The sequence below is a fragment of the Rhinolophus sinicus genome, linkage group LG02 (genome assembly GCF_036562045.2).
Source record: "Rhinolophus sinicus isolate RSC01 linkage group LG02, ASM3656204v1, whole genome shotgun sequence".
In the NCBI taxonomy this organism is placed as follows: Eukaryota; Metazoa; Chordata; class Mammalia; order Chiroptera; family Rhinolophidae; genus Rhinolophus; species Rhinolophus sinicus.
In genome coordinates this window covers 98,073,021-98,096,091 of record NC_133752.1, presented here as the reverse complement: position 1 = coordinate 98,096,091, position 23,071 = coordinate 98,073,021, and the positions used below count along the sequence as shown (strand labels likewise).

At 34.6% G+C, this 23,071-nt stretch overlaps 1 protein-coding gene across 11 annotated transcripts in view; it reads left to right on the top strand.

Annotated features, from left to right (window-relative positions):
• ABI1 (abl interactor 1) overlaps positions 1–23,071 on the top strand; it is a 111,349-nt gene that overhangs the window by 74,914 nt on the left and 13,364 nt on the right. For 4 of the 11 annotated variants that reach the window (XM_019749121.2, XM_019749118.2, XM_019749125.2 and 1 more), the window contains exons 3-7: positions 10,021–10,197; positions 13,514–13,528; positions 14,253–14,353; positions 15,619–15,759; positions 18,339–18,439. In XM_019749121.2, the coding sequence (XP_019604680.1) occupies positions 10,021–10,197; positions 13,514–13,528; positions 14,253–14,353; positions 15,619–15,759; positions 18,339–18,439 (535 nt within the window). Of the gene's footprint in view, positions 1–10,020; positions 10,198–13,513; positions 13,529–14,252; positions 14,354–15,618; positions 15,760–18,338; positions 18,440–19,357; positions 19,439–23,071 lie in introns of all 11 variants that reach the window. The other 7 variants (XM_019749126.2, XM_074324965.1, XM_019749122.2 and 4 more) reach the window with 3 other exon arrangements.

Here is a 23,071-nt window from a genome sequence, read left to right as displayed (position 1 = left end):
GTCTCTTTCTTGGCTGAAGACTTTCTCTGTGTGGCTTGTCTCAGGACTCTTTTACACTTTTCCTACCCGTTTCATACTCCTCCTTTTTCTATTCAGGGCAGAAGTGTGTTGATTTTCATTCTGTACTCTTTCAGCAAACATTTCTTGTGCCTTTTACTTCTATACGAGGTTCTTTGCTTGAAACCTATAATGCCGTCCCTGTACTGGCAGAGGTGGTCATGAGGACAGCTGGCCTTCCAATATGATACTGCAGAAAATACGTGAAATATTAAGTAGGTTTCTTATGTCATACTTCTTTCCTGCCTGCCTTTTGGTGTTTTGATAATTAGAAAGGGTTTTTCTGAAGATCTTTAAAAGAATGTTTTCTTTTTCCCCCCAAACTGATAGGGAAAGGAAAGAACATATTTAACATAGCATTTCTGTACAATAGTTTTAAATAATCATATCTTAAAAGATAATCTTAAAATCTTGTCTACTTCTGAAATTTATCTTTTTAATTCAACATTTGTTTTAAAAAGTATTTTCCTTTCTAAATAGAATCAGTTTGGGAATATTTTAATCATTCCTTTAGGACCTTTGCTTTCCACAAAATTTATTTTATCTGTTTAATTCCTGATCTGCTCATATTATAAAGGACCTGCTTGGCCCTTTAAAAAAAATTGTGAGATTTTGTTCTTCCTTAGTCTTTCTTTAATAACTCTTACATAGAGTTCAACTTATTTTTATTCATGCTATTTTAAATTGTCTCTTGTCTCTGAGTAGGTGTTGTATTTTCATGCCTTTTTGCCTTTGCTTATGCTGTTCCCTCTACTTGAATTTTCCGCTGACCCCATCCTCCTCCTTTTTGGCATGCCAAATGTGGCTGGCTAAAATGAGGTTTCTTTTATGGAGTCTTTTGATGCTGCTCCAGGAATTTAATCATTTTTTTCTCTGTGCACTTGAAAAACTATATTATACTTAATACATTCAAAAGAATAAATATAATGTATGTTACAAAATTTGTAACAATAAAACAAACATCTGTGAATCCACCACCAAAGTTAACTTGAAAATGATGAATTCTGTTTCTTCTACCCTTTGTGTTTCAATCCATACCTCCAAGGGAGTGTTTATTATTTCCTTGCTCTTAAATTTATCACATGTATGTGTATCCCTAAACAATTGTTGTTTAGTTTTGTTTGTGTTTGTTTTTAATAAAAACAGATTTGTGCTGTATGTAGTTTAGCATGGCTTTTTAAATTCAGTGTTGTGTAAAATTTATCTGTGTTTCATAATAGTTCATTCATTATAGTTGATTTTTTGCTCATTAATCATAATGTCTCAATTATAAATATCCCACTTATTTTCATTTACATTTAATGGATCTGGAATTGTTTTTTCCCTAGGGTGAGGTGGGGATCCGTTTTCAGTGTTTCTTTCTATATGGCAAACTAGTTGCCCTATTTGAATAACGCATTCTTTCCCACCACGCCATCACTGTATATAGGAAGTTTGTTTCTGAGTTTCTCTTGTGTTGAATTGGTCCATTTATTTAACCCTGTGTAAGAACCTAGTGGTCTTACTTACTATGGCTTTATAATCTCAATGGGCAAGTCCCCCTGCCTCTCTCTTAGTTTATTTTTTAACCATGTCTTGGCCATTCTTCCCCCTTTGCCCTTCTATATATATTTTGAAACTGAAAAGTCCTGTTGGAGTTTTTATTGGGAGGCATTGAAACTGTAGATCAGTTTGGGAAGATTTGGCATTAGTAATACATTGGAGTGGGGGAAATGAGAGAGAGGTGTGATTGTGAGTAGGTGGGGGTGTGTTGTACCTGGCTTTGAAGGCCAACCACATAATTATTTTTTTTCAGGTTAATATGTCATTTAATTGCTTCCTTATTTCTTCACCTTATTCAGGGTATTTGATAATTTTTGTTTTTGTTTGGGCAGAATATTTCTGTTGATTAGCTTATGTTCCCTGTTGCCTTCATTCTTGCTCACAAATCTTTATATTATTGAGCCATATTGAGTCTGTCAGAAGAGTTTTCTAGTTGTGTTATATTGGCTCTAGATTATGCCTCGTACAGTCCCCAAATTCAAAGGCGTTGTTTGCGCTGTATTAAACTGTTGCAGTTATGTCTTTGTTACCATGCAGTACAGTTTCATTTTATGTGCTCAAAGTGCAATATAACATATTACCAAAATTCAAAAAAATGTTTTTTAAATGTAAAGACTTCAAATTAAAAAAATTTTGTGAACCATTCCTTAATTTCAAAACTGGGCAAAGACATTATTAAACTACTTATTATTTTGTCATTTGATGTTAAAACACTATCCTATATTAAACTTAGTTCTTGGACTTTGTGAGCTTTGCATTTATTTATAAGGTCTCAGGAATGTACTCAAGCCTTAAGAGGCGATCCCCCAAACATGCTCAGTCTATCCATTACTTCCAAATTTATCTCATCTACATTCTATTTTGACTTTATCACTTCTCCTTCAGATGCTGAATCATCAAGCATGAGCTTCATTTACCAGATTTTGTCTTTGGGGTTCCATCTGTTCTCTAGTTTGTTCTACTGATAATCCACATCTGTAAGATCTGCTTTCTTCTTTCAAGTGAGTTTTTCTTTTTTGCCTTTAGGGCTTTTTTACCTTGGAACCATTGAGTTTCAGGCTTCCAGAACTTTAATACTCCTTAGACTGGCTCTGAGGAGTCCTCAGAATGCTGTTACTGCTAGTGGCAAAATTGGAGATTTGAACATAATTCACATTCATCATCCTTCTTTTTATTTTATTTTTAAAAGTAAAAATTGTATGTATGTATGGTGTACAACATGACGATTAGATATACATATACATAGTGAAATGATTATAGTCAAGCTAATTAACATATCTTCTCACATAGTTTCCTTTTTGTGTGTGTGATGAGACCTCCCGAAATGCACTTTTAGCAAATTTCCAGTATTCAGTACAGTATTAACTGTAATCTTCATGCTGTACATTAGATCTTAGACTTATTCGTCCTGACGTAACTGCAACTTTGTAGCCTTTGCCAAACAGCTCTCCTTTTCCCCCACCCCCAGACTCTGGTAACCACTGTTTACTCTGCTTCTATGCATTGGATTTGTTTTTTAGATTCCTTGTATAAGTGAGTTCATGCCGTTTTTTTTTTTTTCTTTCTGTGTCTGGCTGAGTTCACTTAGCATAATATGTTCCTGGTTCAACATTCATTATATTTCTGATGCACAATGTGATGTGTCCATGTTTTCATAACAACATTTTAGAAATACTTTACCTTAATTGCTGGGTTATAGGTTGGATAGTTTGAAATAAGATTCAGATTTGGGTAATTTTTGGGGTACTTTTTTGTATCAAGCAATATTGTAGGTTCTAATATCATCCCATTCCCACTTTATATGAGCAAAATGGACTTGTAGTGAGTTTAAAAGCTTGTATAAAATTTCACAACCAGTAAGTGAAAGAGCCAATGTTCAAACCTAGGTTTTCTGATTTCATGTTTGTGCTTTTTTTTTTTTTTAAACCAGTGGTTTTCAGCTGTGCCTCATACGTCCAGGGATGGCTGCCGGGTGATCATCTGGGCCTTCTAGTTTTTCTCAACTGCCGTAACTCTTAAGTTTCTTCTCCGGTATATTAGAATTGAAAACTAATTTTCTTCATATCAAACTGCCTTTTTTGCTATCTAAAGATGAAGAAAAAAGTGTGAAAGTGAGGATGCAAGTATGTGAAGGAATTAGTCTCCCTGCGAAAGCTAGCTTTGTCGTGGTGAACACATGGCATCTGTTGCTACACAAATGTTCCGAGCCCATCCCCCTCCTCCGACCTGCTGCCATAGGGAGGGTTGCAGTACGGATGGATTTTGGGTTGGACTTCCATGATTCCTGATTGGGAGACTGGGGCAGAGGTAGACGGAGAGAAAAAATGTCAAGTAATTTGAAATAGTGTCCTGAATAGTTTTGCAAGTGTGAGGGAAGTAGGAAGGGTGAAGAAAAAGGATTTTAAGGAGAGTTGTGGACACCGTGATGTTTGAGGAAAATAGGGAAAGAACTTGAGCCATTTTGAATTTGTTTTTCCCGTGAAGACTGGAAATCATGTGCAATGGTCTCTTAATAGGAATTAAGAAGGTGGGATATCTTCCAATGTTTTAATTTTGTTTTCCCAAGTTTACTGGTTTTGTAAAGATCACCATGGTTACACCATGGAGGACAGATTGGAAAGAGGCTAGATTGGACCAGTTCGAAAGCTATTGCAATAGCCAGGTTGAGTGATGATAGAAGATTGACTGGGATTAAAGTGTTGGAAACAGGAGACAAATTCCTGGTATGTATGTATGTAGTTTCTTTTATTAAATTAGAGGTATAATTGACATATAACAACATGTTAGTTTCAGGTATACAACATAGTGATCAGATACTTGTATATGTCGTGAAGTGATCACCACAATAAGTATAGTTAATATCTGTCCCGTGCATAATTATTAAATTTCTTTTTCTTGTGATGAGAACTTTTAAAATTTACTCTCTTAGCGACTTTCAAATACGCGATACAATATTATTAACTATAGTCTCCACGTTGTGCATCACCATGACTCACTTGTTTTAAAACTGGAAGCTTTGCCCTTTGACCTCCTTAACCCTTTTTGACCACTCCCCATCTCTGGCAACCACCAACCTGTTCCCTCTATGAGCTTGTTTTTATTGTTGTTTGTTTAGATTCCACATATAAATGACATCATACAATGTTTGTGTTTTTCTGACTTATTTCTCTCAGCATAATACTCTCAAGGTCTATCCATGGTACCACAAATGGCAAGATTTCATTCATTTTTTATGGCTGAATAGTATTCCATTGTGTGCGCACGCGTGCGTACATACAGAAGGTGCCAAAAAATTTATGCACATTTTAGGAAAGGAAAAAACTGAAATTATGCTGATTGATGGTAACCACTCTGAGCACCTCTTGTCATTGCAGAAGTCAAACGTGACTTGTATTCATCTTTTTAAAAATGTATATGTTGTGTATCACAATTTTAGTACAGTTTTTTCCCCTTCTTAAAATGTGTATACATTTTTTTGGCACCCTTTGTGTATACAAACACACACACATACACCCCACAGTTCTTTACCCATTCATCCATCGGTGGACACTTGGCTTGTTTCCGTATCTTGTCTGTTGTAAATAATGCTGCAATGAACATGGGGGTGCATACATCTTTTTGAATTACTGTTTTCATTTTCTTCAGATAAATACCCAGAAATGGGTATCTAACAGCCATAAAATTTTGAGTCCCTCCCCTTCCCAGAGTTCTCTGGTATACCTAGGTATATTTGGTCCTCAGTTCCCCTTGGGGACTTGGAGAACGCTGCCCCCACCCCAATCATGTTTCTCTTTAAAGCAGCTGAGGATGGGGTTGAGGGAGGGGTTGGGAGAGAGCAACTCTGTACCATTAAACAAGGTGCATTTACTTGCATTTTGAGTGGTGCTGTAGCTGCTTGCTGATCAACCAATTAAACCCGAGTTGGTTTTGGTTCACCCAAAGCCCTGTATTTTGCAGCAAGGTCATCATTACATCATTCACTTCTGTTTGGGAACACCATGATTCAGCAGCTACAGACACACTGCTTTCTTTGGGGTGGGTGGGGCATTGGGTTTGTACCCTTTGGCAGTCTTGGGCTTGATTGGCACAGTGGCATCCTTGATTTTTTAGGAGTCCACCTAATTTGGGCTGTTTGCTGTTCCATTGTCAAGATAACAGACATCTCTTCAAGTTTTGCTTGATTTCAGCGTCAGGATTAGGGAAGTTTTCTAAGGCTGGCAGGGCTGACAGCAAGAGTTCATCTAGACTTCTTTGGACCATTTTCTCATTCGCCAGTGAATCACCTTTACCAGTATTTTCAACCGAATTCAGTATAGTAAGAGCCAGAAGACTAATCAGTGCCTGAGGGAGTTTATTCCAGGGACATTTCCCCAAGGGGGCCAAAGCTGTCCTATAGTTGACTTGTGACACACTGTCAGAAAATGCTGAGGCCTTTTACTCATTCAGTGGATTGAATGTGGACAAAATAGACTAGACTGTACGAGGGGCTGAGCAATATGTTAGAAAGCATCTGTTGCCATTCTTCTTTAATATGCATTATGTGCCCACCCCAAATGTCCCTAGCAAACTAGCCCAAGTTCTAAAGATTCTCCTGGTTCTGACCACAGTTGCTGCACTTTTCTTCCTTTCATGCCTATTGTAGGTGCATTGCTGTTTAGGATAGAACCTTATGTGCTTTCCCCCTCCCTCTACCAGACAGATCTTAGTACTAGTTGTTCACAGGACAGACCTGCTGAGGCTGGTTGTTAGCTTGGTAGAGAGTTGGCAGTGAGCAGGGCGTCATTCAGCCTGCTGCCTTTGAACCTGCTCCTGGTACTCAGCTCGAAATTACTTCCTCAGTTCAGTCTCATTCACAGGCAATAAAATTGAGGACCATTCATTGCCTGGTTGACCATACAGTTTGGTCAACATGTTGACTCAAATTTCCATGGAATTCTCTCAGTTCCTGTTAATTGGCCTCTCATTCCATTTCTAGAAAGGTTTGTCTCTGTCAGCATGCCATCCTCAAGCCAAAACTCAAAAATTGTGAAGGGTTTAAGATTTTACCTTTCATGCAAGCTAGCCAGTTAGCTTGCTACAAACAATATGATGCATATTATTAGAAGACACGAGATTCTTGGGTCAGAGAAGAGATGTCATTACTCATGACAATAGCAGTAGCCAGTGCGTCAGCATTTGTGCCGGATAATCAGCCCCAATTTCCATAGGGTTCTGTAGAGAGAGCCGAGTGATGCCTGCACACACAACTGGGTGCATTAAGAGAAAGGAACTCCCAGCTTAGGGGACCAGATCTGATGTATAATGGGCAGTAAGCCTTCCTCACCTTTGCCCTGCAGGGTGACATTATGTTTATTATACTGGACAGTAAATAAACCTGCAGTTTGCTTTTCCAAGGAGACCCTATATTTTCTAAGGCTATTTACTATATAAATATCCAGAGCAAAGGGAGTCATTGTCTTTTCTTGTAAGATGTGCAAAAGTGCTAGACACCCAAGGAGAGTGTCTCCTCTACCTTGTTTTGGAGCTGGGAGAGCATTGTTTTTTAAAGATATTTATTAAAATATAGGTAACACACAATATTATATTAGTTTCAGGTGTACACAGTAGTTATTCAACATTTATATACCCAAAGAAGTGATCACCATAAGTCCAGCAACCACCTGACACTGTACCATGTTATCACAATATTACTGACTATATTCTCTATGCTGTGCATTACATCCCCATGACTTATTTGTTTTATACCTGGAAATTTAAACCTCTTATTCTCTCCCCCCCCCTTAAAAACATTTTCAATTACAGTTGACATTCAGTATTATTTTATATTGGTTTCAGGTGTACCGCACAGTGGTTAGACATTTATATAATTTAAGAAGTGATCCCCCTGACTAGTCTAGTACTCTCCTGGCACTATACATAGTTATTACCATATTATTGACTATATTCCCTCTGCTTTACATCCCCAAGTCTATTTCATAGCTACCAATTTGCACTTAATCCCTTCACTTTTTTCACCCTGCCCCTCAACCCGCCTCCTCTCTGGCAACCATCAGCTTGTTTTCTGTATCTATGAGTCTGTTTCTGTTTTGTTTGTTCATTTATTTTGTTGTTTAGAGTCCACATATAAATGAGATCATACAGTGTTTGTCTTTCTCTGTCTGCCTAATTTTACTTAGCATATAATACTTTCCAGGTCCATGTTGTTGCAAATGGTAAGAGTTCATTCCTTTTTTATGGCTGAGTAATATTCCATTGTATATATGTACCACATCTTCTTTATCCAATTGTCTATTGATGGGCACTTAGGTTGCTTCCATGTCTTGGCCACTGTAAATAGCACTGCAGTGAACATAGGGGTGCATATATCTTTTCGAATTAGTTTTTTGGATTTCTTCAGATAAATACCCAGAATTGCTGGGTCATAAGGTAGTCCTATTTTAATTTTTTGAGGAACCTCCATTCTGTTTTCCATAGTGGCTATACCAATTTGCAATCCCACCAACAGTGCATGAGGATTCCTTTTTCTCTACATCATGGCCAACACTTGTTGTTTGTTGATTTATTGATAATAGCCATTCTGACATTGTGGTTTTAATTTGCATTTCTCTGATGGTTAATGACATTGAGCATCTTTTCATATGCCTATTGGCCATCTGCCTGTCCTCTTTGGATAAATGTCTGTTCAGGTCCACTGCCTATTTGTTAATTGGATTGTTAGTTTTTTTTGATGTTGAGCTGCATGAGTTTTTTATAATTTTGGATATTACCCCCTATTGGATGTATCATTGGCGAATATCTTTTCCTGTTCAGTAGGATGTCTTTCTGTTTTGTTGATGGTTGGGAGAGCATTTTTGATTACAGGTTCTTTCCCAGTCAATTTTTAAAATTCTGATGAAATAGAATCTTAAGCATTAATTTTAAACTTGTTTTTTTCCTAACAGTACCTTTTTCCCCCACCCCTTGCTTCAGTTCAGTTCAGTTCCTTGCTTTTTCTCACCTAGACTACTGTAATTGCCCCCCAACTGGTCTCATTGCCCGTAGTCTTGTTCTGACTATCCTCTCAACACCTCTCTCAGAGGGCTCTTTTAAAATGCAGATCTGATGATGTCACCCAGTTTTGTTATTGGTTCACCATTACTACCATGTTTCCCCGGAAAGAAGACCTAGCTGGACCATCAGCTCTAATGTGTCTTTTGGAGCAAAAATTAATATAAGTCCCAGTCATATAATATCATATATGTATAAGACCGGTTCTTATATTAATATATAATATAATACAATACAATATAATACACATTATATATATAATATACTATATATTATATAAGACCCGGTCTTACATTAATACATAATATTATGTATGTATTATATAATATTAAGACTGGGTCTCGTATTAATTTTTGCTCCAAAACACGCATTAGAGGGCCGGCCGAATGGCTCAGTTGGTTAGAGCGTGAGCTCTCAACAACAAGGTTGCCGCTTCAATTCCCACATGGGATGGCGGGCTGTGCCCCCTGCAACTAAAGATTGAAAATGGTGACTGGACTTTGAGGTGAGCTGCGTCCTCCACAACTAGACTGAAGGACAATGACTTGGAGCTGATGGGCCCTGGAGAAACACACTGTTCCCCAATATTCCCCCCGTCCCCCCCCAAAAGACACATTAGAGCTGATGGTCTGGCTAGCTCTTATTTTGGGGGAAGCACGGTAGTAGTACAAAGTTTAAATTGTTGAGTAGTTGTGTAATTATTGCTCATGTGCTATTATCCAGTTTTTAAATGTTGGCAACTAAAGGTTTTTAAAGCCATAAAAGTCAGTACTGTGTAGGCTGCATGCTGCCAGTTTCTAACTTCTGCTTACTGGTCATCTTTTCTATTACACTTCTGTCTATAACATGAAGTTCTTTCTGCCTTTAATAATTTCCATTTTTGCCTCTCCTATTCAAAACCTACCTATGCTATAAAGCCTGTTAAGTGAACCCATCTCAACCTCGTTAGGTATCTTGCTCTGAACACCTTTAGAGTAATTTGTAATAAACTGTGCATGTGTCACTATAGCAGACCTCATTGTGTTTTGTTTACTGATCTTTTTCCTGGTTTGCATCCTCACTGCATAACACTGTAAGCTACTCAGAGCAGGACCTCCTTCCTTCCCACAAACACCAGATTTCTTTCCTGAGAATTGTTTTAGAATCAAATCCATTAAATTAGTTTGTGCTTGTAATTACCTTTAAGATACTCCCTGTTTTGAGCCTTGAGAATGCTATCTTGCTTAATTTTGAAGGGAAAGATACAGTATTCACTAGAAAGACATGCAACAAAACCATATGGTTCAACCTATATATGACCCAGTATATATATGGACATCATATATATTATTTACTATGCTTAATAATATTTTCTTGCTTTGTTTAAATTTACAGACCGTGGACATCCATAAGGAGAAAGTGGCTCGAAGAGAGATTGGTATTTTGACAACAAATAAGAATACATCGAGAACTCACAAAATAATAGCACCTGCTAATATGGAGCGTCCTGTAAGGTATATTCGGAAACCTATTGACTATACAGTTCTGGATGACGTGGGCCATGGTGTCAAGGTAAGCATTTTAATATTACGTTAACTTGAAATAATTTATCTAATAAATATTTTGGGTAGGAAAATGGTGATAAAGATAATTTTCTTAAAGAATTAATAAATGTTCTTAGCTATCAACTAGCATTACAATTTTCATAGTACATTTATTTAATATTAGTTATGTATTATACTAAGCTTGGGGCAGACTTTTACCTGTGGAATGGGTTCTATTCAAGAAGATACTAAATTTTGAAACGGCTATTCATTAAGCCGTTTGAGTCCTAGACTAATATTATAAATTTGTGTTGTGAATACCATGTCTTGCTTTCACTAATGAATAAATATATAACAATAAAAAATGTATGTGATTTCCAGATTGGCTTAGAAAATAATTTATAAATATTTTAAACCTTTATTCCTAAATATGTGCTTGTATTAGTGCATCTGTTTGGATGTGGATGTAATTCCAGCAATGTAGGAAAAATAAAAATTTTATGTAATTTTGTTCTCTGCACCATCCCCGACTCCCCACCCCAACAGACTTTTAGGAAAGAGATTATTTTTTTGTCCATGTCCATTTCTTAGCATGGGAGAATCAGCTGCTCTGGAAGGACATCTTGTAGCCCATCAACTTTTCAGATATTCATGGGTCATTTTACGAACATCTAGAATGATCTGAATTCTTTAGCTTTCTCTGCTCAGGATAAACTATTCCTCTGAAATTTCATAGTCCGTTTCCTAGAGGACCAGTATTTGATTTTGTTCCTGGTCTTCAGAATATTTATAATAGTTTTTTTGGAGTCAGCTAGAATTTTGACACTTTTCCTAGCTGGTTGATCTGACTGGTGCTATTGCTGGACCTTTTGCATTCTGAATTATCGGGTTCCTGGCCAAGAGGAGAGTATAGTTGACAACACTGACCTGTATTCTACTCCCTTTGAGACCATTAGAATCTCCCCTTCACTGTCATGCTTGGAAGTTATATGTAATGTTGGGACACTGCAAATGTAGCGGAGGCTACTTGTTTGTTTCTTGTATTTTTACCCAAAGATGTGGCTCGGGTTGTGTAAGAGCTTAAATTCAGTTTTAAGATTTTTAGACTAGATTGATGTACAGGATTTGGATTTTGAGAGTCTGGAAGAACTTCTTTTGTATTATTACTTACCTTTGGATTAAATATGGTAAACATATACACACACATATATATGTATATGTATATACACACACACACACACATACATATACGTGTGTGTGTGTGTGTGTGTGTGTGTATACCATGTTTCCCCAAAAATAAGACCTAGCCAATCAGCTGTAATGTGTCTTTTGGAACAAATTAATATAAGACCTGGTCTTATATTATATTATGTTAGATAAGACTCGGTCTTATAGTAAAATAAGACCGAGTCTTATATTAATTTTTGCTGCTAAAGACGTATGAGAGCTGATGGTTCGGCTAGGTCTTATTTTCGGGGAAACATGGTATACGCACACACACATACATACACTCTCATAACTCTCATATTCACTTCCTCTTTTGCCTAATCTTGGTTTTTCTTTCTATTAAAGCAATACATACTCATAAACAAAAATTCTGTCACCGTTTTCGAAGTGAATATCCTCTATTATCCTTCCTCTAATAATTGTGTTTAAGTTTAATACATATGTAGTGCTTAGTAGGATATAAGATGAAACCTAATTTTACAAGGAAATTTTGGGTGAGAATGTTCAACTATTTCATCCTACATGTATAAATGGGAAGTATAAACAGCATAATACATGCTGAAAGTATACAGATGTGAATTTTGGCAGTTTACTTTTTGTATATATAGATATTTTAGACAGGGTTCTTTTTCTAACTTTAAAAAATTGTGGTAAAGTTTACTGTTTAACCATTTTAAGTATACAGTTTTGTGGCTTTAAGTACACTCACATTGTTACACAGGCTATTTTAAAATATATTTTTTGGTTAAGAGGGTGGTCTGTGAGAACAATATATCTTAGAAGCTATTATATGGCATATTTGTCCATATTTTGTTTCTGTGTTATACAAATATAAACACAATTATTTTTTCCCTACTAGTCTCATTGCTGCTGTTTCTCCAGTTTTCTGATTTCTCTAAAAGATCATCACTGACAATATTTCTAGTATATCTGATCTTCAAGGATAATAATGTTATTCAAGTTTAATTTCTAAATCCAGGTGTGAAATGTAGTGACACGGTAGAATTCCAGACATTGTTTCCAGATAAAAATGAGCAATATCATTCTAAACAAACATTAAAGAACACCAAAATTCTGGCAGTTCCTAGAAATGATAATTTATCTAAGACAACGTACATTCCTCCTTTGGGTGATTTCCTTAATGTTGTGTTTACGATCACCTGAAAAATGATAGCTACATATTTAAAATAGCAGATGTTATGGAAAGAACTTGAAACCCCCCAAAATGTAGAAAAAGTTAGATTCTACAACCAGATGATATTTTTTCTTAAGTGGCATAGTACAAGTAGTGATGCATTAGGACTGTACACATTATTTCATATTATTCGTATGTACACATGTTCATATTATTTCATGCATACATACTATTTTACAGAAAACTATTCATGTGTCATAGAAGTAGCCTTTAAGATCAAAGCAGTTTTCCTGCAGTTTTGAATTTTGACTAAACTGGTTCGGAAGAAAACTTAGAACTAAACCTATAACTTCCTGCTAGTGTTGGCCTGCTCAGATTTGGATTCATGAGTTACAAATAAGATTTCCAGACTCTGTTTATTCTGTAGTTAGAATGTGGCCAAGTTATTGCTGTGCATAGTGATTCGTTCTTAAACATTGAGATGTTAGGTCTTTTTCTGAATTTGGAAGCAACGTATTATTTTGCGTTTTAACATTTGCAGTTTATCACTTTTTAAAATGGTATGCTACTGTTCAAATAATGAACACTCATACTTGGGCATTTATTATCCAGTGGAGTCTTAGGTCTCATAAGCTGATATATTAAAGTGGCCTTACATTTCATGTGTTACAGCATTTATATATAAATCAAACTTTATCATCTGTGATTCAGTCGGATAAAATACTGACCTAACATTATTTGACCTGCATGCGATTGGCATAATTAAGTCGTAGTTTCCTTATGAATATATTCTTTTAAAAATATGTGATACATTTCCCTACTGATTATGGATATCTTTTTCTTTATGAAATACTTGAAATAATGGCTGGGTAAAAGCTTGTTAACATGAATTGAATAACTGTAAATGTAAACCTGTCCTATCAGATATGACTTATTTAGAATTAATTTCTACTTTTTCCCCCCTTTTTTTGCCAACGTAAAGTGGCTAAAAGCCAAGGTAAGAGATACTACTTATCATTTGATCCACAGTATTACCTCTATATTGATAGAGGCTGCAGAGCCACTAAAATTTGAAAACTCTTCCTATGTCTGTCTGCTTTTTCCCCATAGGATTTATAGTAGATTAAATAAACTCAGTTCAAATCAGCAACATTTAGCTTGGATGTGTTAATATATCAAAGATATATTGACATCTGCATTTATATAGGAACATTAATTTTGCTAACATTTATTGCTTTGCTCATTTTTTGATAGTTGCCTTGCTTTTATTGACTTACAATTAGGAGGTTTCCCAGACATCATGTATGACTTTGTTACTGAATTGTTAGGATAAAGATGATTTTTCAAATGACTGTTTTAGCAAATTGACACTGAGATCTGTAGTTTATATTCATGTACACATTTCAGAAATTTTGGGAAACCCAGTACTTGAATACAAATAAGTTTGATCTCAGTGAACATGTTTAACAAGAAAATAATACATAAAATCCAATAATCTCACCTATATTTTACCATAAATTGTTACGAATAGCACAAAATAGTAGGAAAAGCCAAGTGCAAGTTGTTTCTTGACTTTTTAAAATGTGGTACCAAAGTCTGTTAAAACTGTCTGGGAATCCTTACTTCACATTCTGATATTTAAAAAAATAATAATACATGGTATCAAAACACCAAGGGAACAATTTGATATAAAAATAAAAGCTCTTTTTTCTACATTTTAGCATGGAAATAACCAGCCTGTAAGAACTGGCACACTGTCGAGAACAAATCCTCCTACTCAGAAACCACCAAGTCCTCCTATGTCAGGCCGGGGAACTTTGGGGTAAGGATTCAACCACACTTTACAAGAAAATTCATATGCTAAAGGAAGATATTTCTGTGATTTAATTAAATGTATGGATCCTTGCTATGGGTCCTCAATGTGGCGCTACCTTTTATAAATTCATTTTGGTTCTTATTTTGTTGGACAGAATCCAAAATAAATTGGCCTGTTTTATAATATTCTCTATATATACCTGTACCAGACAAGTTCTTTTATGTATGTATAAATGAGCATTATTTATATTTTATTTTTTACTTCCTCTTCTGAAAAAATTATAAATTTGGCTTAAGTTTATTTCAAATGAACTGACCAGAGGATTCCATGTGGTGTTTTCGCATGTATTTACAATATTTATATTATAGAACTTTGAATAAGTGGTCTGTTTTGTGTAGTATGGCTCGGTAACCTGTAGGTCTCCTGCTTCCCCTGTTCACCACCTGAGTGAGACTCTTTACCTGGAGTACTTCTAACTGCTTCTGCTGGCAATCGTGGGGCCCTTACAGGGAAGGCCAGCTCACAGAGAAGTAGAAAAGGGAACAGTTGGTGGTTTCTTCCTTCTCAGTTCTCAATGCAATAAAAATATTGAATAATTGGTTACGCCTTTCTGGAAGATTGTTCACCTAAGCATAGGAAATAATATATTAGAGTCCTTGTTTTTAGTGGAGGACTGGGAAATCATTATTTTATAGTACTAGAGATCAATCAACTTACTAATAGAATCTTGGTTATTATTTTCCTTCCGTAAACTCCTTACCCCTGGGGAATAAAAACATACGAAGTTATTTAATAGAAAAGTTAAAATCATTTATTGAGAAATTAATGGCATTGCATCTGGGATCAAAATGTATTTGTCCATATATTTCCATATTGAGGTAGGAATAAATTGTAGAGGAGATATTTAGCTTCCATAATGTATAAGGACAATAGATTATGGGTGACTAAGCTAGAAATAATGTATATTTCAAAGTTTGGTGTTATTGAGCATTTAAAAAAATTGGAAGCAAGATTTTTAGAAATAAGGCTAGAACTTTTAATAAATTACCGTAACTTTCCTGTGGCTTTCCTAAGAAAAGGTAACAAATTTAGCTTTTGCATAAAGTAACAAAATTCATATACCTCAATTAAGAATTTTTCTAAAACTTTATTGTTAAAAGATAAAAAAGTCGTGTTATACTTGGTTACAAAGGGACAGTCACAAATTTGGGGGAAAATAGCATTTTATTTATCTTTCATATTCATCATTGCTTTCCATAATGCTTCTTTAGACGGAATACTCCTTACAAAACCCTGGAACCTGTTAAACCTCCAACAGTTCCTAATGACTACATGACAAGTCCTGCTAGGCTTGGAAGTCAGCATAGCCCAGGCAGGACAGCTTCTTTAAACCAGAGACCGAGGACACACAGGTAATCCTTCAGGTGGAGCCTTTGAACATGTGAGAGTGGGGGTTATGGACTGGTCACAAACTCTGTGAAGTTGCTGAGTAAAGTACTGCTCTAATGCTAACACAGAAATAGAGGGGGAAAGTTGAGGGTAGTAGTATTGGATCTGTTCCTCTAACTTTGTGTCATAACTTCTGGTTTTTAGATTTTTTAATACATATTTATATTAGCAGATTGCTACTATATCTTCCTTTTGACAGAGGTACAGATATACATTTGGATCAACGCTAAAGAGTGTTTTTTAAAACAATCTTGCAAAAAAGATCAAGGCAGCCACTCTTAAATAGTTTTGGATAAAATGTTAAATATCAGAAATTACACAACATGATTTAAACTTGGAAGAGATTGGAGGAAAGAAGGCTTAGCTTAGATCTGACCAAGAATTTATTAAGAGAATTGATATACTCTAGAATATGTTATTGTATAAATTGTTTTTAAAAAGTTCTACAAGTCAACTACACGTTGAATTTTTACAAACTTGCTTATGGAGCATAACATACATTTAGAAAAGTATACACTTTATTAATTATACAACTTAATGGATTAATACAAATTGAACATACTCATGTAGCCATCACCAAGTCAGAAAATGGAACACTACCAACAACCCAGAAGTCCCCCTCAGGTCCTTTTCCCTATTATTACCTCCCTCTTCTTCCCTTCAATAGTAGCCACTCCATTTGGGGGCACTTTTTATAAAACCAGACAAATTTATTGTATAGCTTAATTTGTTTTATTCTTCAGTTTTACCTCTCACTTCATACGTTGGGCAAGAACCTCTGCTTTCCTTGACTTTTAGGTTGGTATATTACACATACAACTTAACAAAATCATTTTTACGGTTTCAACTAAATAAGAGTATCAGGCTGTTAGATGGTGTGTAATTGGCATTTGTTATTGCTGCTGTTAGTAAATAAATTCTTATATTGATATCTGCAGTTACTGTATCAGGTTAAGTTCAGTGAAGACCAAAATTGTTCTTTGTTTGTTTGTTATTGAATTACTGTATTCAAGCATGGTTTTTGTCTACAGTTTAATCATATTCAGCAACCAGGTAAGACTTAACTTCATTAGATGCTAGGGATATACCGATAAGATACAGTTCTTTTTTTCAGAGCTCCTTTTGTTAAAACAGGGATCAACAAACTTCTTTATAAAGGGCCAGATTGTCGATATTTTAGGATCTGTGGACCATATGGTCTCTGTTGCAATTACTCAGCTCCCCATTGTATCACGAATGCAGCCATGGACAACACATAAATGAATGAGTGAGGCTGTCTTCCAATAATATTTTATATACGGTACTGAAATTTGACTTTCATATAATTTTAATGTGTCATAAATTATTCCCTTTTCAATTTTTTTCCAGCTATTTAAAAATGTAAGAAATGTTCTTAGCTCATAGGTCATAAAAAATTGTATCATTAATCAGATTTGGCTTATGGGCTTTAATTTGACAACCCCCATGTTAGAAAAAAGGCAGATAAGCCAATAATTGTAGAAGAGGATAAGAAATGGAAACATTTTCATATGTCTGTGATGCATTGATGGCATAAGGCAGAGTATTGATCACCTGGCTTAAGGGAATTAAGAGAAGCCTTCACAGTGAAGCTATTTTTGTTATGTAAACAGCTTTCTGTTTTTCTTTCATTAACATGTGATAATGTAATTATAGAATGATCACATTGGAGAAAAAAAATAAAAAGTTTATCTAGGCAGTGCAAGTCTTTGTCCTGTTGAGTTTCTGGGCCTATTGAGCGAATGATGTTGATTTTAAAACATAATACGGAGTCTAAGACTACGCATGCACATATGTACATTTGCATACATATACATGCACACATTACAAAAACAGTTGGGTAGTGCAAGGTCTTTTACCTAAAGGGACAGTAAATCCATAGGAATTAGCATAGTAGGGAATTGGCTAGAGTTTTAACAATAGCAGCTATTCTAGAATGCCTCACTCTGAAACTTCACTACTGTCTTTTTTTTTTTCTCATTTTCCAGAAAATTTCCTGTTTTATCACCGTTCTTTGAGATGAGTGGGGGTTTTCATACTAATTCCAGACTAAAATTGGTTAACCTTTTTATTGATTTCTATAGCATCTTGTACTTTTTATTTTTTTATTTTTTGTGGCATCAATCACAGTTTTTTAATGTGTTTTCCCATTCTCACTGTGAGCTCCATGGCAGCATGGTTCATGTCTGGTTTATTCACTGCTGTTCATAGTAGGTTTTAAATAAACCCTATTGACTCATTGCGCTATAAGATTTTATTGGTCATTCATTTCTCAATAGGATGATCTCTTCTGATACTTCTGAGTACTATGTTATGATTGTATTGGTTTCCAGTATGATTGAGAGGTAGAGTGAAACACAAGAACCACTTCAAGTATTAGGGTTAAAATTTGTATTGAACAATTTTAAAAACGTATTTTTATATATGTATCATAAAAGGGAATATTTAGTGACTTTGAGTTGAATATTGTAATGTTTTTGGATAAATCTCTACAATTGCTTTTCTCACATTTTTTTCTTTTCAGTGGAAGTAGTGGGGGAAGTGGAAGTCGAGAAAACAGTGGAAGCAGCAGTATTGGCATTCCCATTGCCGTGCCTACACCTTCACCACCCACTATTGGACCAGGTATGTTATTTATAAATCTATTTTAATATGTGGTAGTATTTATGAGCTTGATTATGGAAGTCTGAATTTAGTTTTATTAGATAAGATTATTAAATTTACGCACTTGTTACTAGAATATAAATGCTATCGACAAATTTGAAAGCATTTTCAGGTTGTTTTTCACAGTTTTGAGGGTTTTACCAGCTATTTCTCCTTACGTATAAAGCATATTAAGTAACTTTATTAAATAACTTTTTGGCCATTTTGCTTTAGAAATACTTGCCTTGGGCACTAGTCAAGAATGGTATTTATTATTTTGAGAGCAAACCAATATTGTTGATACTCTAACCAAAGGATCAGTGTCTATATTGTGAGTTATGTATCAATTGAGTTTTGATGTTGTCTGATAGGCTAGTATCTCAACTCTGGTGTTAGTTTGTTCTGTGACTGCTATATTTATATATGATATTCAATACATAGTTCAGTAAAGTACCATGAATATGAAATGGGATAATAAAAATAAAAGTTCTTTTACTTTTTATATTATATAAAAAATTTAAAAACCATTGCAGAGCATTAAATTAGTCCCTTGATTTTTAGTAAATGAAATTAAGACTTTGTGGTGTTAAAAATACACATTTTTAAAAGTAAGTATGATAATCAGTACTGTTAGGGAAAAATTACTAGCTTCTCAAGGATGTTGTTGAAAAAAGGAGAAAAAGTTACTTATAAAAACAGGCATATTTTATAGTTAATATAGGTATGAACTCAATGGCCTCTTTACCTAGTAAAATTCTTACTCATTTGAACATGCTTTACATATGGGTGTGTCTATCTCTTTTTTTTTTCTTCTTTCCAAAACATTGTACTTTCTTACTGTTTCAGAATGTTTAGTTCTCTTTCTTGCACTCTGACCTGAATTATAAACTATTTTATTAGAAAACATTTCTGTCCCTCCTCCTTCTGGAGCTCCACCAGCACCACCTCTTCCACCACTTCTCCCAGTGAACACTGTGATAGGTGAGATTGCATAACCATTGGAGTGATTTAACTTACTTTGCATAATTCATAATAAACTCCTCTGTTAGACTGCTAGCTTTTATAGTCATTAGGTTGTAAGTGATTATACAAAGGTTAAAGTGTTAAATCTAATTTACACTAATTTCTGGTGAAAGGCCTCTGAAGTTACACAGAAAACAAATATAAAACAAATTCCTCTATAAAATGAAATGCTCTGTGCTTAGTTTATAACCAATTTAATGTGGTTTGTATTTGTTGTTTGTTTAGAATTTTCTAGGAAAAGTATAGCAGTGATTGTTCAAAAACTGTTTTAAAATTAGTAATGTAATTTTTTTTTAAAGTGAAACTTGATTTGGAACTCCCTGGTATATGCAACAGTCAAAATACTGGAGTGAAGATGGGGGACAGGATGAAGAAAAATGGAAAGGAAAATGATGTGTGTGGTATGGGGTGCTTTGAGGCTTTCCTATGGATCACAGTTTGAAAAACTCCAATATAGCCCAGTACTTATGGCATCTGGAGATGGCCATGAAACATTTCTTTCAGTAAAAAACTTTTAAATTGTTCCCAACTTGAGGGGGACTGAATTGAGCATATAAAGAATTCCATATATAGACTCAGTATAAAACCATTCAGCCTAGAAATACACAATAGCAATAATCTGGGTAGAAATGGATAATGAGATGTTTCAAATAATGAGAGCTGAGAGCAGAGTTTCATTATTGTGAAATAAAGCCATCTAGCAACATCTTTTCAAAACATTTGCACTTGTGCTCAAAGGAAAAGGGGCAAAAGAACGTAATAAAAAAAAAGACCCTAATAATAGAGATTGTTGGCAGAAAGTCCGTGTGAAAAAAAAAATCCCCTCAACCTAATTGATGATCAGGAAACTGAAAATTCAAACCACAGTGAGATACTACTTTTTTATCCACCAGATAGGTAAAAATGAAGACAGGTAAAAATGATAGGTAAAAATGAAGTGGAATCACATGCTGGTGAGGCTGTACAGGGAAGTGCATTGTTGGTGGGAGTTTATCGGGTGATGCACTCACTTTGGAAAGTGGTTTGTTAGCTAGTCAAGTTGAATAGATTTCTCCTTAGATTTATCAATTTCATCTGAAGCTATTTACCCTAGAGTACTGATTCTCAAAATATGGTTACAGGATCCTGGGGGTTGCCAAGATCCTTTCATGGAATTTTTGAGGTCAGAACTATAGTCATAATAAAATTTATTTACCTTTTTCATCTCATTCTGGTACTGTGGGATTTTCTGGAGGCTACATGACATGGTAATATGAATGTGTATATGTGTATTCATGTGTTTTAAAGATATATCAGTTTTAATTTCTAATATAATTACCTATTGCTATCGCTCACCCAACAAAAGCTTTTTGAGGTTGTCTAATTTTAAATAATGGACCCTTAGACCATAAAGTTGAAAAACTACTGTCATAGAGCAGAAGCTTTTGGAGTGCGACCCTGGCCCCCCCAGCATCATCATTGTGGGGGAACTAGTTAGAAATGTGAACTCTCAGGTCCCATTCTAGACCCACTCAGTCAGAAACTCTGAGGATGGAGTCCAGCAGTCTATATTTAACAGTCCCTCAACTGGGCTTGATCTGGTCAACAGTGAAGTTTGAGAACAACTGTTCTAGAGAAACTCAGGAGTCATATGTAGGACTGTTAATTAGTAGTAGTATTAATAATAGCAAAACTCAGGATGTAATTGAAATGTTCAAGAGAATGATAAATTGTGGCATGTTTACATGTAAAGCACTAAAATTGGATGATATATTGATATACTTATCAACATGGATGAATCTTAAAAATAATATGAAGGAAAAAGAGGAAGCCAACAGAATACATAATCATTTTATTATAAAAACTTAAATTTTCAAAATCTCTGTGTATTGATTGTGTAAGATTATATATCTGTGATTTAAAAAAAAAGCAATGTGTAGTAAAGAAAGCAAATGTTTAACACATACCTTTTAGGGCTTGGGATCCAGAAGGGGGCATATGGGAAGCTTCAGTGATACTGGTAATCCTCTTTCTTGGAGCAGGATATTTATCTTTTTTTAAAAATAACTATATATATTTATAAGATATATTTATGTAAATAGGTTCTATATAATCATTACATACAATATATACTATATATTAGCATATAGCATATGCATTTATAATTTATATATAATATAGTTATGTATATATATCAATCACACACCCTTTGGTATTATAATTTATTTTATAAATCATTAAAATAAATTCTAAAGTAGTCATAGTTTGGAACTGATAAATAGTTGATTTGGTTTTAAATCACCAAGAAAAATTACTTAGATTTTATACACATTTTATTACATATTAGAGAAATATAAAAATGACTTACAGAGATTACTATTAAAAATGGTTATAGAGTTACATCTTATATTTCTAGAAAACCTAGCTGTCCAAAATTACTCATGAAAACTTTTGAATAGACTATTATTTTTAAGATGTGTTTCTATTTAGAAAACGAGCTTGTGGATGATTCCAGTAATTAGTGACTGCCTATGGCTTGGGAGCTCCAAAATGTTCAATATTAGCACTGCTTCTAACGAACAACCTCTGCTGTACGGTTTTATCTAATACCTTTTATGACCTCTAGGGGAGGTTAAATTAGACAACTGAATGAAAATAAACTAGGATGCTGTCTTTTTACTTACTCAGTTGTGCTTGGATTGGGTAAAGAGGATAATATTAATCCCAAAGTTACCTTTGGAATGTATAGTTAACTTTAGAGGCTTTGAACTTTATTAACCTTTTAAGTATTAAACTTTTGAAATGTTGGTAAAGGTGGCATTGAATAAAATTTTAAGTATTAATACTTTAGTCAGTTTATGCATTATAATTTTTTAAAAAAGATTGCTTTGGGTGTGGTATGTAAAACCCCTCCAAGTATGGAGAAAGAGAGTGGATTTTCTACACAAAGCTGTCTTCAAATGTCTACTTTACAGTCTAAAATTTTTTCCAGTTTTGTTAGTTACAAAAATTTAAGTGATAGGGAAAGGTATGTTACTAAAGTTTGGAGATACACAAGGAATCTGACAACATATTTAAGAGCTTTGAATCTAGAAGTTGTACTCCTTTTTAAAATGATTCTCCTATAATATGTATTGATAACTGCTAGTACAGTAAATTCAAATAAATATAGTGCTATGTATGGAAATATGCTTACCTGTTTACATTTTATAACTTAAACTGGATTTGGCTGGATAGATTCTTACACTGTGCTTCTGAAGATTTGTCAATAGAAAGGAAGAAGTTTGTATACCAGATAGAAATACATTTACATTTAAAAACTGATGCTTTTCACCTCAGACTATATTTTGTATCTATTTTGTTGGAGAGACACAATTTACATATAAAAGCTATGTGTTCTAAAATGATACAGAAAAAAATGTATATATAATATTAGCAAAATACGATTTGGAATTATGCTAAATTAAAGGTTTAAGAATGTTACATATTTACTTTTGCAGCTTTCCACACAGTATCTGTTTTTCCTTCTGTTTGTAACTTCAGAGCTAGAGCTATTTGTGTTTTATCTTTACTTTTCTCTTTATTTTGTGCTGTGGGCTTTAAAAAGTAATA